The sequence below is a fragment of the Octopus sinensis genome, linkage group LG6 (genome assembly GCF_006345805.1).
Source record: "Octopus sinensis linkage group LG6, ASM634580v1, whole genome shotgun sequence".
In the NCBI taxonomy this organism is placed as follows: Eukaryota; Metazoa; Mollusca; class Cephalopoda; order Octopoda; family Octopodidae; genus Octopus; species Octopus sinensis.
The window spans coordinates 2,269,755-2,290,633 of record NC_043002.1 but is presented as its reverse complement, the minus strand read 5'-3'; the positions used below and the strand labels follow the sequence as shown (position 1 = coordinate 2,290,633).

General features: G+C 37.2%; 1 protein-coding gene across 1 annotated transcript; it reads right to left on the bottom strand.

Moving 5' to 3' along the window:
* Window positions 1–379: 379 nt before the first annotated feature.
* Window positions 380–901, bottom strand: LOC115212846. The gene has a single exon (XM_029781621.1). The coding sequence runs from the start codon at window positions 899–901 to the stop codon at window positions 380–382; it is 522 nt and encodes a 173-aa protein (XP_029637481.1).
* Between the last annotated feature and the right edge of the window lie 19,978 nt (window positions 902–20,879).

Genomic DNA, 20,879 nt, shown 5'->3' with positions numbered 1-20,879 from the left:
ACCGTTACAATGACATAGCGTCGTGCATTTACGTCAACCGGTTTATGAAAACGAAGCTATTTATGTGAAGCTATTTATCATAATATGATATGCAAGAGTTATTCTGCTCAAGTTAAAAAAAATAGCTTGCGTGTGGTACAACTCAAAGCATGGTATTATACAAAGGGACACATTATAGTCCGGACAACGATATCCGGTTTCGCGCCTACGGTGGTGTACGGTGCATACAACACATTTCCTTGCCGGATTCTGCTTTTTTTCCGTTGGCGGTATGAAGCGTGGGAAATGCCCTCGTCGGTTCAGAAGCCGGTTTGGAGTCGGTCGGGCGTGAAGATGTCCACGCGTTCGGTAGTTGGGCAGCTCGGGAACTTCGATAATTTCATTTATCAAAGCCTCGCGAAATGCGAATCAAGTTGCTTCGCCACCCGGCATTTGCCACACAGATCAGATGTGTGTTCATGAGTGCCATATACACAAGGTACAAAAATACTTTTTTGTACCATTTTCCGAATCTTTGTGCAGATTTGTGCGTTGTGGCCAGCTGATCGGATCTATCCACCCCACTCATTGCTCTGTTGTAGTCCAGTACAACATCAGGTTTTATGATGGGGTCCCCCGCACGATTCCGTTTGCCAGTTTCAGACATTGCAGCAGAGTGCATCGTATTCAGCATAGTCACGGACTTTCTGTCTCGCCAGACCAACGCCAGGAGACCACTATCCGTATGCAAATTCTCCTTTCTCAAGTTAGTTTCGGCTTTCAAAGATGGAGGGGCATGTTCCTCCTGAAAGCGTGGACCGTCCCACAGGCATTTGTTCTCCTGAAACAAGTCAGAACTGGAAAACCAGTTATCCATATAAATGTTATACCCTTTGTCTATCAGTTCGTCATTCAATGACATGACGACATTGGTTGATGCTAGAACGTCCGCGACCCTGTCCTCGCCAATATATATTTTATAGTTCCAAGTATAGCCACATGCGATAACGGATGACTGACAAACTTTATATACTTTCACTCCATAGCGCGCACGTTTTGTAGGGTTGTGCTGTCTGAATCACAACCGCCCCTTGAATTTCCAGAGACTTTCGTCTGTGAAAATATCTTGCGTAGGTATGTAGAAAGTTTTGAAATTGTCCGCGACTGCGTCAACAATTGGCCGAAGTTTGTGTGGCCTGTCATCGGTGTTGACGCCCGAGTTAAAGTGTAGGTTTTTCAGTAGCGCGAAAAAATGATCGCTCGGCATCGTGTTGGCGAAAAACGGTGTCGCCATTTAAGGGTTCCTACTCCAATACGAACCGAGTGTGGGTTTTCTTAAGATGCCCATGAGAATAAGCAGCGCAAGAAACACTTTGATTTCATCGCCTGTCGTCGGGAACCAGTCGGTGCTGTGCTCGGATTCACGTTGAGAATGAGTAGCAGCGTAGCTATTTGTTTTGTCTGCCATATATTCGAAAAGTTTTTTCCGTGAGAAACTCGTGGAATATTTCCAAGGGCGAACTGTGATTGTTCAGGTTCGCTTTTATCCTGGAGTTTCCTGAGAATCTGTATCATCGCTGAAAATTGTCTATTCTCCGCCACACCACATTCTGCTGGCTAGGGCCATCGATTCTTGCCCTTCTGTTGTTTCATGGCAATTGCAAAGTACCCGAATCAGAGTTCGGCAAAAACTCAGAGCCAGAATCACCATCAGATGAGTGAAAATCATCAGAAAAGTCTGAGCCTGAATCAACAGTTCTTCTCGATTCAACAGCAGCAGCTGATGATCAAGTGGGTGTGGTCTGACGCGAAGCAGCTGATGTACTCGGACGCGACCGCAAATCACCGGCCTCCGCAGCAGCGGCACCGGAAGTACGAGGTCGCGGTTCAGTTTCACGTGTAGGTGTCGGTCGTGCCGACGTTTGACGCGACGACGAGTTGGTTACTGCAGGTGTTGTCGGGCGCGATGACGAGCGTAAATTCGCTGATGGAGGACCGAAGCGTGAACACACGACTTGTAACTGCTTTGAAGATATTTTGAATTATGATGCGTTTTCACCGGAGACCGTTACTTCTATACCTCCTGTATTAATGCATATGCATGCAAAGTATCCGCATGCCATTGGTCTACTGCTAGTCTCATGACTTGAACGTAACCTAAAATAGCTAAGATAATGTACGGGGGGGGGGCGAGCGCGCGCACCTCAAGAGATAAAGTACACGATAGCGAATGTAAAAATACGTCAGCCGCTAAAAGGTCTGTGATAGATGTAGGGCAGCTCTACAACGTATATTTACGTTAACCGCGGGTAGGCAAGCAAAAGTGTGATCGCATCAACCGTTGTCAAGGGGTTAAGCTAAATCGCTTTGTCAGTTTATAGAAACTACCATAGGAATCAGGGGCTGAGTCAGTAAAATGGTAAAGGGAAAAATTATATATATATACACACACACACTCGCACATATACAGACAGAGTGGAGGCGCAATGGCTCAGTGGCTGGGGCAGCGGTCTCGCGGTCGTAGGATCGCGGTTTCGATTCCTAGACTGGGCGTTGTGAGTGTTTATCGAGCGAAAGCACCTAAAGCTCCACGTGGTTCCGGCAATGGGTGGTGGTGAATCCTCCTGTACTCTTTCACCACAACATTCTATCACTCTTTCTTCCTGTTTCTGTTGTGACTGTATTTCAAAGGGCCAGCATAGTCACACTCTGTGTCACGTTGAATCACCCCGAGAACTGCGTTAAGGGTACACGTATCTGTGGAGTTTCCAGTAAGTAATTCTTTCGCACCTCGGAACTTTCCAGGAAATAGTTCCTCCAATTCTTCACCTCCTCGGATCTTTCCAGGAAGTATGTTCCCATCCTCAGAACTTTCGTGATTTTATGTGCAGCTCTCGTGGCCAATAAAGAAAAAATATTACTATTATTATCAATATTATTATTATTTTTATTATTATTTTTATTATTATTATTATTATTATTCTATGTTTGACTTTTGCTTTATATTTGTACAAGTTGGCTCCAAGTCTCACCCAGAGACCTCAAGAGACAACAGGGTTGGAAGTTCATGTTGTTGTTATGCCTAGTGTGCCATATATTTGGGGGGTGGGGATGTTGTACTAATGAATGTCTAAAAAAAAAGTTTTTTATTTATTTTTTTAAATTTTTTTTTTAAACCGAAAATTATGGTTGTTTTAAACCTTGAGGTTACATAGAGAGTATTTTGCGTAGGATATGAGCAGTTCCCATGAGCACTATCTTTTGAACTTCTGCCATTTTTGGGTTTCCTGGTATCTGAGTTAGGTAGCTATCAGCCCCTTTTGCTATCATTCCCAGGGCACCTATGACAACAGGTATTGTTTTAGTCTTCAGCTTCCACATTTTGCTGATTTCTATTTCAAGATCTTTATATTTGCTCAGTTTTTGGTAGGTCCTGACAGATACGTTTATATCGATTGGGACAGTCATATCAATGAGGAGGCATGTTCTTTGTTTGAAGTCTTTCAATATGATGTCTGGCCTATTTGCATCTATCGTCCTGTCAGTTTGAATGGTGAAGTTCCAGAGGAGTGAGATGTGGTCATTTTCAAGCACTGGGGGTGGTTTGTTCCCACCAGTTTTTTCATGGGGCAAATCCAGGTTTTTACAGATTACCCAGTGAATATATTGTGCAGCTCTATCGTGCCTGTTGAGATACTCTGTAGGCGCTAGAAGACTGCACTTGGAGACCACATGGTCAATGGTTTCATTTTGTTGCTTGCATACACGACACGTTGGACTGCTTCTGATCTTTAATATGTTGGCCTGGTAGTTCTTGTTGGTAGGCATTGATCTTGAGCTGCTATGATAAACCCCTCTGTTTCAGATTTTAAGCCAGAGGCCATTAGCCATTGATGGGTCAGGGCTTTGTCGATATCTGCATTATTCGCTCTCTTTGGGTATTTGCCATAGAGAGGTTTTTCTTGCCATTTATTATTCAGAATATCTAAGGCCGCAGTTTTGGCACGGGTTTTCATGCGCCTAGCTTTTTCTGTGCTTGTTTCTTGTATGTCTATCTCTAATTCCGAAATTGGTTGTATTCGGAATTCACTTAGATATTCCTTTGCCTGTTTTGTGACTGAGTATGATGCTTTCTTGTTTTCATGTTTTGAGACAAGTTTTAACATCCAGTCCTCAGAGTTTTTCAGGTAGGTGTCTAGGCCAATTGTAGCAATCTTCATTGTTATTGTCAGTTGCAAAAGACCACGGCCTACCTCTTTTCTTGGCAGATAGAGTCGTTCTGTATCTGCCTTAGGGTAGTGCATTCTATGCATTGTCAACAGTTTCCTTATTTTTCTGTCGAGCTGACATATTTCAGTAATTGACCAGTTAACAATATTGAAACTGTAAGTCACGACTGGTATAGCTAATGCATTGATTGCTTCGATCCTGTTTCTTGCATTCAGCTCTGTCTTGAGTATTGCTCTCACTCTTCGATAGCATTCTCTCCTGATCCTTTCCTTCATCTCTGAATGCCTTATTCCGTTCCCTTCAATTACCCCTAGGTACTTGTAGCTCTCCGCTGGGTCTAGTTCTTTTATGACATTCTGTTGGTCAAGGTTAACGTTAGATGTTTCTGTCATTTTTCCTTTGATAAAGGTAGCCTTTGAACATTTATCGAGGCCGAATTGCATTCTGATGTCGTCACTGAATTGTTTGACTATCGCTAGTAAGCCTTGAGTTGTTGATCATTTTTGCAGAAAGCTTTAAATCATCCATGTAAACGAGATGATTTATATTTTTATCAAACATTTTATACCCGTACTGCGCGTCATTGAGCAGCTTTGAGAGAGGTATTAAGGATAAACAAAAGAGGAGTGGTGACAGTGAGTCACCCTGGAAAATGCCACACGAAATTTTTACATCACCAGCATTTAGGGATTCACTGTCACTGTTCAGAGTTAGTGTGGTTCTCCATGATCTCATACTTACAGTCAAGAAGTTTCGCAGAGTTGGTGCTATCTTATACATTTCAAGGCATTTCCTAATCCAGCTATGTGGTAGGCTATCAAAAGCCTTTTTATAGTCTATCCAGGCTATTGATAAGTTTTTGTGTCGTTTGTGACAATCTTCTAAGATCATCTTATTGATGAGTAGTTGGTCTTTACAGCCGTAGGATCCACGTTTACATCCTTTCTGTTCATTAGGGAATATGCTGCTGTCTGTTAAAAAACTATAGGTATATTCCGTCAGGACAGATGTTAGTGTTTTGTACATAGTTGTTAAGCAGGTTATGGGTCTATAGTTTTTTGTTCATTTGTTTCTTCACTTTTTGGAAGCAGGAATGTTAACCCATTAACTAGCCAAGGAGGCATCCTACTAGGGTGTTGCAAAACATCATTGTACAGTTCTGTTAGCAGTTCATGGCTCTCTGGAAGGCATTCAGCCAGAAGTTAGGAATTTTATCCTTTCCTGGAGACTTCCATTTGCTTGACCTCCTGAGAGCAGATCTTATATCTTCTACCTTGGCACCCTCCCACTTTTGCTCTTCTAAGGGGTCCAGTTCTGTAGATATTCTGTCAATCCAGGGGGCCTTTTCGTTGTGTGTTTTTTCTTCTGCCCAGATTTTATTCCAAAATCTCTGCACTTCTTCTTTTGATGGTACAGACCCTGCAGTAAACGCTGTTTTTCCTATTTCCTGTAAAAATTCTTGGTGTTATTTTTGAACATGTTGTTGTCCTTGAAAAATCTAACACGCTTTTCATACCTCGCTATGCGGGCAGCTTTGGCAGATACCTTTTGTTTGATGGTTTCTATGGTGGCATCAATATCAAGTATAGTTTTCATATTGTATTTTTTCAGTAATTTTTGGGTTTTTGTAGGTTTGGTAGTCTTGTGAGCCTTAAGGTTTTTCAAATATTCAATGTCAGATCTAAATACTTAATTGTTGTTGCAGACGCTCTTGCCAAGAAGGCTTTTTGTGGGACTGTTGCCGTTTTCTAATCTTTACACCACATAGGATCGTTGAGATTTTCGCGGATGCATAGTATAGGTGGTTGAGGTTTGTGATATCAACATCATTAACTGAAATTATATCCTTAAGTGCAAGCCGGATTTTACCAATTATTTTCATGTTTTGGTTAGAGTTGCGGATTTTAGGAAGTGTATCACGCTCATCCATGCTGGTTTCTTTAATTTTCAGCCATTCAATCATGATTTGATTTTTTAGCTCATGTAGTTCTGTTGGGTCAATATTTGTGTGACTTTCTTTATCTATTTGATGCTCATCTGTCTTAGTGTTTATGATTGGTTCAGGGCGTATTTCACTTTGCCTATCACTTATACTAACTCTTTCAATCCTCTCTTCGTTTTTATCCGCCCTGGGCTGGTCTATAATCATTTCCTCTGTATTATCTTCTCTAGCTGCAGCTTCGTTCATTTTATCCGATATTGCTTGTCTAACCTGATCAATCTCTACTTCAGTCAGTAATTTCTTTTTTATAATGTTTCTTCTAACATTGGCAAGCTTGTTACTGTCTATGTAGGGTCTTACTTCAGGGCGTTTCTGTCTCCAGTTTAAGTATGCTTGTACAGTGCTAGACTTATCTGTGGGGAAATATATGGCATGGTAGAAGGCCTCAAGAACTTCTTTATTATCTTCCCTAGACCATTTTTCCTTATTTTTCTTTTGATTATTTGGTGATGAGCATGGATGGCCATCTGTTGGAATATTCCGGTTGTGGGGTTCGTCCAGCTCCTGTGTGTTGGGAAGATTTGATCCAGTAACTGATTTTTCAATCAGGATTTGGTTAAATTTTCGGGTACGTGGTCTTTTGTAATCCGCGCAATGAACAATGCGGTTTATTGTTTGATTTGTTGACCTTGAAGCATGACGAGCATCCATTCTTATATTAGGAGATGGATCTGTCAGTTTAGGGTTCACATGTAAGCATTGCTCATAGCGCCGCTTCTTAAGACTAGCAGATCTATATTCGTCTGTATTTTTTTTGTTGATAGTTTTATCTCCGGACATTTTTTTTAATTTTTTATTATTATTATTATTATTATTATTATTATTATTATTATTATTATTATTATTATTATTATTCTATGTTTGACTTTTGCTTTATGTTTGTACAAGTTGGTTTCAAGTCTCACCCAGAGACCTCAAGAGACAACAGGTTGGAAGTTCACGTTGTTGTTATGCCTAGTGTGCCATATATTTGGGGTTTTTTTGGTGTTGTACTAGTGAATATCTAATAAATAAATTTAAAAAAAAATTATTATTATTATTATCATTCAGTAGTCTTATTTTTATATCGTGCTTTCACTGCACCACCGAGTACAGCGCTGTGTGCCCTGGGTATGTGCTGTGGTTTGTTATGATGCTCTTATTTCCCCTGTATTGAAAGAGTTTTATTTAGGCTGTGTAAGGTGCCTAGTATTGCTATTTTGTGTGTGTTATATATACTTGTTAGTCCTGCCGTTTTTGTTATGTATTTGTATGTTTTTTTCATCACGCCTAATGCGCCTAATACGATAGGAATTGTTTCTGTTTTTAGACTCCACATTCGAGTTATCCCTATTTCCAGATATTTTATTATTGTTGTTGCTGTTGTTGTTATTATTATTATTTTCATGACGGTAGGGGAACAGGCTGAATCGTTACTTGTTAGTATTTGTTCCAGTTCTGTATGTCCGAAGTTTAACTCTTGTAGAAATCAACTTTATCCTTTCAGATCGATGAAATAAGGTACCAGTTAAGTACTGGGGTCGAGGCAATCGACCTATCTCTCTGCTCTTTTATCTTAATCGGAAATATTCGTCGTTATAATTGTTGTTATTGTTGAGAACCATGCAACGTTCTGCCTCTGGATTTCTCACATTTTCTGCCGTTTTATGCTTAACAAGGATTACATTAATTTTGTATTCGTCGATGGCTTTGATGAAAGAACTGCTTTATATTGGCAAGGTGTCATTTTTCTGCTGTACAACGCCTTTAAGGAGGTGCTACTAGCAACGAAGACTGTAATTTTACAAAACCTGCCATTTGATCTGTTTATAAAACGTGATGATAGCTAATCAAACATAACATTCGCAGTGAAAGAAGAGGATGAACAACATTGGGAATAGTCAGGGTTCGAGAGCGAGTAGCGATGTAGTCATTATCCCAGCAAATGACAGCTCGTTCATGTCAGTGTATCACAAGAACAATTATAGCAACAGCGGTATATCGCTAACCAGAACTGAAGGAACAACAACAACAATGGCAGCAACAACGACAGCAAGTCTGATATTCCTCACCGCCACAGCAACACATCTGTTAGTTCCAACGTAATGTAAGCAATGCCATTTGCAAACGCTACACATACGTTGGTGGGGACTTAACAACGGCCATCGGAAACATGTACTCTGCTTGGTAAATTCAGATTTTGGTGAAAATATTGTGAGAAGAAAATAAAGAATTCTGATCTACAGATGCATAAATATGAAACTATTTTCATTTCTGTATTTGCCGATACTGCCTCTGTGACCTGCAGTTTCTGCTGTTAGTCTCCCGTTTTTTGAATTCTGCAGCTCTTTTACTCAGAAAGCAATAAAATGACCACCAGTAGCATAGGCCCTGAACGATCGGTCGTTAAATATTACTCTTCATACCAACTGTATGGCACAAATACGAAATTATTTTCTGTTCTTGCAGGATCATAAGAACTCCTAAGTCCACAGGTGATATATCATTAAGTTTCAACTGACTATTTTTACTATTTGCTTATATTTTGCTTCGGTGATGAAAGTCGTCCCCGATGTATTTCTCGGTGATCCTCATATGTTTTCTTCCCGAATACTGCACAGTTAATCCACCTAGCAAGGGGCCCTCATAAATTCCGAGTTGATATTCGGCGTGCTGGAAGATCTCTGGGAGTGAAGCGTCCCTTAGCTTTTGTTAAAGTATGACTCTAGAATCCTCTTGAAACTCAGCCTACGTTTGCTCCGACAATCGACGGTGACTTAGTCAGCGAATCCTCGGCAATGGTCGAAAGTCTACGGAAAGTCTACTTCGAATATGAACTGTGAACTCGTTGGTCGGAGCCGGCTCAACACACCCCGATTGGATGCTGCAGAAAATATAAGCAGTTAATCTATCGGTATATTTGACTCTTCACTCTAAGATGAATAAAATATATTTAAGAAAAACATGTAGTGCCATAATACATGTAGTGCCAAATATAGTGGAAAATACTCCATGTATAGGTGAGTACTGCCTCTATTTGTTTTTTGGAAGACCACACGAAATGTCCATGTGGCTTTAACAATCGACAAGTAGGTCTCCTATGTTGCACCCGTGTAACGGTTCTAGGTAGGAAACCACATATTTTGGTAGTGGACAGAAAATCTAGCTGCAAAAAGATATGTTTCTGTCCAGAAGAGGGGGAGAAGGGAAAAGGGAAAAGACTAATCTCTCTCTATATAAACGGCAGTTTGTCTGTGTGTGTGTCTGTGTGTCTGTTTTCTCGTACCCTCACCCTGACCACGGCTTTCAACCGATTCTGATGAAACTTGACACACACATAGCCCAATGTCATAATTCAAAACTAACGCAGCGAAAAGTTTGAAAAGTTCCCTCAGTTCTGAAAAAAATCGATAAATTCGACATGGGGTCGAGAATCAGAAACCCAAACCACAGACCGTCTAGGGGACGCAACTCCACCTTTTTTAACTCTCAAAAAAATTTACCATCATTTTTTTCCATTTTTTTGCTATTTTTTGGCTATAACTCTCTAAAAATGCTTTATAGTTATTTCCCTTACAAACCTGAGCAACGCCGGGCGATACTGCTAGTGTCAAATAAAACCCATCAGTCACAATAAATCACAGTTGCTGCTCTTCCACCAGGAAGTCGACACCTTTTTATCGGCGAAACAAGTAACGCCACTCATTGTCTTGCGATAATAAAGCATACATGGAAAGCGAGCGGCGGAAGGAGACTGCCAGAAAAGAACATTGCTTTCACTAAAATATAATCATTCCTAAGGGATTCCTAGCAAAAAGTGCAAGGAAGGACCCTCGTTGAAGTGGGGCTTATAGGTGCCCGTGAGCCAAACGAAGAACTGGTTGATCAAAAATCTCGGTAATAATTCAGTGCAGATTCATAAGGAAATAGTTTCTGGTTTCGTAAAAACCGCGAAAGAAAAGGTGTCAGTATAAATCTTCAAAGAGCCACACGAAGAGTTTTATGTAAATCTCTCGCTGGAAACTGGTGATTTCTGTTTTTGAAAGAAATAATTACAAGAAGTACGAGATTCGAAACAATTTGGCAATATGGAAGTGGGATAGACTCGAGAGGAATTCTTATATGATTACGGCTGAATTTACTCTTTGGTGTGTAACGTGTGCGTGGGTTACTCGATTCCTTTCAGATTTTATGGAAATTATATTTTAGTTTTCATCAGTAAAATGCCTGGCAGCATTTCGTTTCTCTTTACATTCTAAGTTCAAATTCAACTTTGCCTTTCATCCTTTCGGGATCGATAAAATAAGTACCAGTTGAGCACCCAAGTCTGCTGGCCTTGTGCCAAAATTTGAAACGTATACTATCATTAACCTATACTTGATCTGCTTGTTTTATATTAAATTCCACTTTTTAGATTTTCAATCGCGTATTTTACTTCAATTAAAACAACTCGACTTTGGATCTGAAAACTAAGATGTTCTTTTATTTCTTTTGGAGACTCTTAAGAATTGGAAATGCACGAACTTGAAGCACAATAAAGAACATAAAAGCATGTACATGTAGACAAATATAGAGTTACATAAACACACACACACACACGCACACACACACACACACACACAAACACACACACACACACATATATATATATATACGTACATGAATGTGTACATATACTCATAAACTAATGTAAGTATACACACACACACAAACATATCTGTGCATATATATACATATATTATATACATACATACATACATACATACATACATACATACATAAATATATATATATATATATATATATATATTATATATATATATATATATATTATATATATATATATATATATGTATATATATGCATATATATATACATACATACGTATATACGCATATACAGACGCGCACACGTACACTAATGCATACACCCCTGTACCGAAATAGCTTTTGTTCTCCACTTCTGATTGAATGCTGCAAATCTTTTGTAGAAAGTTTTTTTTTGTTTCCTGCTACTTTTGGAATTAATGTGTATCTTCTTGATTTCCCTTTCATGTGGATTTTAATTCTCTTCCATAGAAAAACAACAAAAATAAAAACCTAGAAAACATAAAGCAAAAAATGAATTCTTCTTTTCTGCTGAAAATTCTATTCTATTTACTATATTTATGAATGTCAATTGAATATTATAAATATACAATAATTACGAAAGGAAGAATCGTTAGGATTTAAATGAGTCGCAGGTGTAGCTGTGCAATGAGAAGTTTGCTTCCTAGCCGCATGAGTGCAGTCCGACTGAATGGCACCTTGGGCAAGTGGGTTCTACTCTAAACGTGAGTCGACAAAGTCTGAGTAAATATGGTAGACGTAAAATAAAGCTTGTATGTGTGTATGTGTGTATGTGTATATAAATATATATATATATATACATATATATGTGTATATATATATGTATATATATGCATATATATGTGTATATATATGTATATATATGCATATATTATATGTATGTATTTATGTATATGTAATACATATATATATAATGTATATCTATCTATCTATCTATCTATCTATCTATCTATCTATCTATCTATCTATCTATATTATATATATATATATATATATATATATATATATATGCATATATATATGTATATATATGTATATATATATATATATGTGTATATATATATATATATATATACTTTATTTTAAGCAGCAGAAAATTCAACAAAATCTGTTACTCTGAGTTTCTCGTTGCCGTTCATCAGACAGTTTTTGCTAGAATGGAACTTATATATTAATTCAATCTATACTCTTACAAACGCTACACCTTTAAAAAGAAATGGACTTGTTTGATTGGCCCTTTAGAAAAAACGGTCAATCTTCGAGCGATAAACAAAAAGGTCAAAAATATGTTATATATATAAAAAAACTTATAAAAATTATAAAATCCGAGGAAAAAACCTATTGCCGTTAATGAAGACAGTACAAATTAATGCATAGAAATTAAACCTGTTATAAATACTGCAATACATATTTATATTAAAATCTACATATATATATATCAACATACACAAAAGGATGCGCGTAAACGCCATACATACATATACAGACGTATGAATATGAATCTAAATATACACATAAAAGCATGTGTACATATATTCACGCAAACCGTCTCGCACGCAAGCTAAAGTTCATCTATGTAGCAATTCTCATATACTGAGCAAGGAGGGGGAACGAAAGAAAGGGAAAGAGAGAAAAAGGAACGAAGGAGGGGTGGGGACAAAACTTGTAACGATGTTATTGGCATCTATAGAAACCAGTATACATACACAAGTTTGAATGGATACATATACATACCGTCGTGTATATGTGTGCTTAAGCACAAGCATACTTTCACTTACACATACACAGATACGCATGCTTACAAATACATATGCTTTGCTATACACATACTTATATAAACATTCTAATTTTGACAACATTGCTTTTTTTAAAAAAAAACATTGCTTTTAAAAAATGGGTGCATTAATAAAAATATATACGAAAGACATATAAAATAAAATATAACATCCTATTTTGGGTCATTTATAAATAATCACGGTAATATAAATAATCAATGTAATCCTATGCAATACAATAACATGAAAACAAAGTTTGTAGGTTTTTCCTAATATATATGTAGAAACATAAGACTTTGCTATACGGATTAATATCCGCGTAACTTGGAAACAGAATCAAAATCCGTCGTAACGTTCAAGAGTCAAAATCAAAATCAAAAATCAAAAATACAAAATATATACTCTATCCATATGGTATATTTATATTCGACATTTTAAATTTAGCCGCGTGCCTACATAAGTTCATTAACTCACTTCTTTGATTCAAAGAATTATTGTCTTTGAATAAGATGTGCATTTTTTCTAATAGGCAGAGTCTGCACTTGAAATTATATTTGTAAGCTCCATGCCTGTATGGTGCCGCCCTGTCCAGAATGCTCCATGTCACATGGAAATATACACCATAAAGTCCAAGAAGTCTTTAGAGAAATTCCTTCAAGAAATCCCGGATAAACCTCCTACACCTGGATATGTCCCCACAAACAATAACTCTCTCCTTTATTGGGCCATGTTGTCTGATTCCTGATTTAAATGACATTGCCAGGTGAATGACATTGCCAGGTATTAAGTTAGAGATGGCCTGGGCCAATACTGACCGAAACCTATCAAAGTATATATGCATATATATAAATAGGAAAAAAGCATATATATATATGCATATATATATAAAAGGGGTAAAGACCCCCTTCGGTCATGAATGACCATGGGATTGCACCTAGAAAGTTACCTTCCTAGACACAAGTCCGGGCAAGGTTGTTTATGGAAGACCAGCAGTCGCCCATGCATACCAGCCTCCCCTCTCCACGCCACCAGTGTTATCCAAGGGAAAGACAAAGGTCGATACAGCTTGGCACCAGTGACGTTGCAACTCATTTCTACGGCTGAGTGAACTGGAGCAACGTGAAATAAAGTGCCTTGCTCGAGAACACAACACGCAGCCCGGTCCGTATATATATATGCATATATATATATATAATCAGATTTATTAAAGTAATAGTTATATATATATATATATATATATATATATATATATATATATTATATATATATATATATATATATATACAAACGACTAGAGTATTTATTCTTTACTTTAAAAAATAAGCACTGGGCTCGATTCCTTCGAGTAAAACTTGCTCAAAGCTGTACCCCAGCATGGCTGCAGTCCAATGTTTGAAACCAGTAAAGGCTAAAAGATGTGTGTGTGTGCGTGTGTATGCGTTTAAACTGTAAATTGTTCGTGGTTAACTCTAGCTCAAAAGCTCACAGAGTTTTAGTTCTGATATAGAAATGAAGATCTGCTGCCCAACAATTTAAAGATGCCACAATCGTTCAGTTATACTTGTCTAAAGACAATAAACGTCGACTTAGTTACTACCGTGTAGCGTGTATTTTGAAGCCTGGCCGAAGAACAGTGGAGGTGATATTTAGGCTGTGACAGGTGCAGGAAGAGACTTTGAGCACGTGAACAAGATAAGGACGTGTAAGTATGCCGAAGATGCGGCGCTTAAAACAGTCAATGCTTTCACTTATCTTTGCTCCACAATGAAAAATGACACTAAAGGTAATGTAAAGAATTTGAAGCACGTATCAGGTAAACAACTTTTGGCAAACGCTTTGAGAGACGGCTTTGGAGTACACACGATGGCTCAACAACGAAAGCTGAAATATCTTCTCTTAATCGCTCTTTTATATGAGCAGAGTTTTGGGCACCTTATTAAAAGCATCAAATAATTGAAAAGCTTTCTCAGGAAGTGCCGAAAACAATATGCAAGTTCAAATGGGAAGAAAAGGTATAGAACGGGGATATTCAGTCAATGTTTATCTCCCTGAATCGGGTGTGTGGCCATGTTTTACAGATGAGAAGTGATAGGCTCCCGAAGCAAGTCTTTTATGGGAAGCTTGAAAATATTCAGCGGACAGTTTGGTTGACCACTACTACGGAATAAAGAGAACTCAGGGTTAAGCTGAAACGCTACGATTGGGAGGACGTCCTGAACAGTCGAATGGAGTGGAGAAGTCAATGTCTTATAAAACATTTCTCCATCCCAACATGTTGCGTGAAAAGAAAAAAACCTAATCCTGACAGTGTTTATCTTCCTCCGAACTATCATCGCCCTAGTTGTGGTTTCGAAGCCATGTCAAATACTGGCTTAACTAGTCATCTCGTGTTCATGCTACTCAAAATAATATATATTTGACGCATATCAGCTATAATCGTCCCCGTAAACACTCGCTTGTCTAAAGGTACTCGCGAGTAGTCATCCAGTAACAACAAATAAGCCTGGACTTAACTGTACTGTAAAGAACATAAATTGAATGGGTTTAACGTGTTTATCTTTAGTTAACCAGTTCTGCATTTCTATCTTTTTGCTAACCTTGTGTTTGTTTTTATTGGTTTCTGATGTGTTTCCCATTTTAAATAGTTGTGTTTGAATGTTGTACTTCTTTTATCATTTCGACTTCGCTAAATTATTTGCCTTTACTTACAGATCGTCTTCATCGAGAGACTATGTCATGATTATATATATGTGTGTGTGTGTGTATAGCAATATATATATATATAATATATGCATATATGCTTATACATATACATATATACATACATACATATATACATACATACATACATAAATATATATATATATGTGTGTGTGTGTGTGTGTGTGTGTGTGTGTGTGTATGATCAGAAATATAGACTGGAAAGAAACAGAAAAATCAAGTTGTTATTAGGTTTCAAGATTATATCTCTTGGCGGGTGTATATTTTGATGGTACATAATATCCGGGTATACCACCGAAAATGGATCGCTTTTATACGAAGTCATATTATCGTGTAAACCTTCGTATGTTCAGACCGAATTATATTTTCTGTCGCTGATTACTACCTCAATGTGTGGATTAATGCGTGTTTTTCTAACAACAATTGAAAGTTTTCAGTTAATGTCGCATCGAACATGATTAAGGTGTGAATGTAGCAATATGAAAGTTTGAGGCAAACGCCGTCTAATGTTAACATAACCGTAAAAATTAAGGAATGCAGTTACTTCTATATTACTGATACTAACTTCATAGTGTATTCATTTACTTAACTCCAGACTATTATCATAAACGTTTGCTCTTGCTAACAAAATGAAGCTTTAAGTCTATGAAGTTTGTAACATTATTACGATATCAATGCCACTGACTTTGATGTGCAGTAATGAAATTAACAGCCCCGCAAATGCAAAATATTGCATCGCTTTCATATAAAGCAGAGAGAGAGAGAGAGAGAGAGTTAATGTAAAGCTTTTAGATGTAGCACTGGGTAAATATGGCGTGTGTAGAGGAATCTGGTGAATTGAATGTTGGGAAATGTACACTTTGGTGTGTTACAGGAACAGGAGAAGGGATTCCTCGATGTGGTGGTCAGCTAAATGATAGAGCAGATAATATTTAATGCAAGATTTAAGGAAAATCGAGTACGAATTTATGGAGAAAGTTGCAAGAATCATAAAAGAGTGGAAATGGATTTAGTAAGTTTTGGAGATCAAAGACTATCGTTGATTTAGGAAACGATAAAAGTATAGGTTTTGAAATTCTGAGAAAGAGAAGGTTTACCAATCGAGTGATTAAATTAACTGTTTGTAATTGCTAATATTCCACAGAATCTTGAAAAAGTGGTGAACCGGCAGAATGGTTATCTGGCGAAATGCTTAGCAGCATTTCTTCTGTCCTTATTTTCTGAGTTCAAATTCCGCCGAGGTCGACTTTGCCTTTCATCGCTTCGGGGTGGGTGAAATAAGTACTAACCGAACATTGGAATCGATGCAATCGATTATTCCCTCACCCAAACTTCAGGCTTTGTACCAAAATTTGAAACCAATGTTACACAGAATCATGAATATCAAATAATAACTGATTCGTAGATATTTAATATAATATCACTTTAGACAGCAAGTTACAGTAAGTATCAGGAAATTTGATAAAACACTCTCGGTGTTAGAAGGTAAATATTTGAATCACAGTTAAAATTTGACCCTCATATTCTATGATTACAAATGCGAGTATGATACTAATTTTCCTCGTGTTTTTCGATTCGGTATCAACTTGTGTGTTAGCTTCTGCTGCCACCAGGCTGATAATGTTTTTAAGAAACAAGTACCAGCGATTTACTGACCCCGTCGGTTTACTGTACATTACTTCTACAAAATGACTTTTGATTCACACTCCAAAATATATATTTCGTTCTGAAACTGAAGACATTTAAAAAGAGGTTGATGATAAGAAAACTGGTTGAACTTTTGAGAATAATCTACATGAGAATAGTAATTGGGTTTCCCTTTGTAAAGCAGGAGCAAATCCAGTTGAGGGAAATGAGAGAGAGAGAGAGAAGGAAGCATCAAACAAGAAGAAGAAAGTGACCTTTACCTTGATTCTCTAACGAGAGCATTAGAAACGTATCGATCCCTATTTACAAGGTTCTGATTAATAACTCACGTAGAAGATTTACAATTCAGTGTAAGACCTTCATGTTAAACTTGGATTTATTGGAGGCAGGGGGCGGGGGCGGCGGAAATTACTTGACAGTTAATTAATTGTGTTGCTTTTGTCGATGTGGAGCAATGGAAAATATTGAATAAGCAGTCAAATCTTTCAATGAATAAATGCGATTATTTTGAGTTCAAGTCAAAGGATGTGTGTTGAATGGATTTAAAGATTAAAAACTGCAATTAGCAAGATAACGGGAATTGTATCTGTGACGAGTTGCACTCTTTAAAGTGTGAAACATCTTTTTTCATGTAGCAACATGTAGCAACATGTTTATTGGAGACAGCAAAACAAGAAGGAAGAAGAAAGAAAGAAAGAAAGAAAGAGGGAGGGAGAGAGGGAGATGGAGAAGGAGAGATGTTTTAGGCGCTGTCACGAGGTTGTGGTCAAAGTCTCGAACAAGAAAAATGACCAATTCAAATTTTAGCCCAAGGTCAGAAATTTTAGGCCGAATCGACCCCAATGTCCAAAAGGGAATTGAACTCAAGACCTTACAATCGTGAGCCGACTGCCCCTAACCACTAAGCCACGCGCCTTCCCAGTTCTACTACTACTACTACTACTACTACTACTACTACTACTACTACCACCACCACCACCACCACCACCACCACTACTACTACTACTACTACTACTACCACCACCATCACTACCACCACCACCACCACCACCACCACCACCACTACTACTACTACTACTACTACTACTACTACTACTAACTAGCTAACTAAATGAGCCGGCAAGGAAGATTATATGATTGACCTATAAACCAGAAATAGTAGCTAAATTTCACTTTAGTTATGCCCCAGTGACTAAGAAAAAGAAGAAAAGAAAGGAAGACAGAACATATCTACTGATGCAGTCCTAGATAGACTTGCACATAAAAGGGAAGGTAATCACGCACGATCACATCTGATTATTGGAGTCTCTTCAATTAAGGATTACGAGGAGCTAAAAGAATCATGAAGCTAGGTTTACAAAATGGCAACTAAACATGGCTCTAACAACAACAACAACAACAACAACAAAAACCAACAACAACAAAACAAAACAAAACACAAAACGGAGAATAAGAAAGGTCTTGTGTAGTGTTTGTGAGCAGCGCCGCCGCCGATAACATTGTTAGTTCCATTTCGTTGCTTGAAATTCTTTTGCGAGTCATTGTGACCGATCGAGAAATTAGGTTATTCCTAGATTCAGAATCATTAAATGATTGAAAGATAGATTTTTCTCATGTTACACAGCTGCTATCACAAATTAACATCATTGAATTCTTCTGGAATTGGTAAGTAATTGGATTAACACATTAAACTTTCAATGCAACAATATTACTGGCATGATAAACATTGAGAGTTAGAAGATATGTAATCCTTACGCAGACGATACACAAGTATTAAACAGACGACACAAAAGCATTAAATATGATGCAACAGTATTAAACACACGATACACAAGTATTAAACTGACATTCGAATTTCTCTTGCAGATTATTCCTCAGCAACAAAAAAGTGTTTAATACTTTTATGCTCTCATTTTATTTAATGAAAATTGTTTGTGACAACGTGATGATGATGCGAAATTTTAAATTATTACATAGGAAATAGCGTGGGAAGGAAAAAATTAAATTTTTCATTAGAGAGATAACGGTTCTAATTTAGCCGCTAGGCTTGTAATTTTGATGGAAAAGGGCTGGTTGATACCATCTACACCAGCACATGACTGCTATTGTGTTTTATTTTCGCTAAGGAGATAATGGTACCAACGTATTCGAACTTCTGTTGAACAAATGCATTTAGTAGAAATCAAGAAGACAAATAGAGAAGGATAGAGTTGGAGAAGATGTCCATTTATCAATAGAATGGAGAATAAAAACCGTACCGAATCATGAGAGTGTTTACAGTCTCCGTTTGACAAATGCTCCGATATATTGTAATTGGTTAAATTACGAAATAAATTATTGAGGTCAACAAAACAAATTTTGGACAAATGTTGTCGCCTGAAATATAATAATAAACGAATGGAATCTGACAACTGGAACATTTCTTTCTCAAACAAGTCACGTTTCTGCAAGAAACCAATAATCGACATTTTCTTTGTTTTTTGTTTTTATTTGTTTGAAGAGAAGAAAAGAAAGAGAAGGGCGGAGAAAGCGACTAATTTGTTACGAAACATGTTTAAGACAAGGTAAACAGCTGAGAACACACTTACACACACACACACACACAAACACGCACACACACATACATGCACACATATACCTGCGCGCACAGAGACCATACACACACACACACAAAGTCACACACACACACACACACATATATATAAATGAATTCTGAGAGTCTTTAAAATAGAGATGAATCGTGAGTGAAAAACTAACAAGTTCTGTAAATTTAAATTTGCACAGACTCCTATTTTATCTCTCGCTAATTCGGTTTGTTTCGTGAAAAAAAAAACCTCATCAAATGATGTTTGCAAAACAAATGCAAACACAAACACAAGTTTGTATACCAACACAATCACACACACCAGAGCTTCATTTATCATGGCTAACTATCTATCTACCTGTCTGTCTGTATATCTATCTATCTATCTATCTATCTATCTATCTATCTATCTATCTATCTATCTATCTATCTATCTATCTATCTATCTATCTATCTATCTATCTATCTATCTATCTATCCATCTATCCATCTATCTATCTATCTATCTATCTATCTATCTATCTATCTATCTATCTATCTATCTATCGATCTATCTATCTATCTATCTATCTATCTATCTATCTATCTATCTATCTATCTATCTATCTATAATACATACATACATAAATTTTGCTTCTCACTCATGTTCTTCTAGGTTCAGTCCCGCTAAATTTATATATATATATGATTGTGTGTATATTATATTATATTATAAATATATATGCATGTGTGTGTGTGTATGTGTATGTATGTGCGTAGTAGATATGAAAAGATAAAAACAGATGGAAGCAAAACTGTATAATGAGAACGTGAGACGAAGAGAACAGATCTAATAATTCATCACCTCGTAATACATATGCCATAAATAAATGACATGCAAGTATGATAGTAAATGTAATTAGTGCTTGAAAAATTTGCACCTTCAATGATAAATGACTGAGTTTATTTCTGATAAAATATGTTTATTTAATGAACAGATAGGAATGGCGTTTAATGCAGATTAGCTGAATAAACGAAGAAGTAAAGAACTGCGCCTCACTGCCTCTATTATTTATTCATTTATCACCGTTAATATCAATTTATCCCAGTTAATATAAATTGCTTTAGTTTATACGGAATTGGCAGAAAAGATTGGAAATTTGATGAAATAATTTGGTATCATTATTGTAGATTCTGCGTTCAATTAGCATCGGGTCAATGTTTCTTCACATCTCGCTCCAGGGTCAGTTACTGATTATTTGGACAATCAGTGAGAGAAATTCTTTGTAGGACAGTGACTCGCTAGAAATAGAAACCGAAGGTTCCAATATTCCACGTAACCGTCTTTTGAAAAA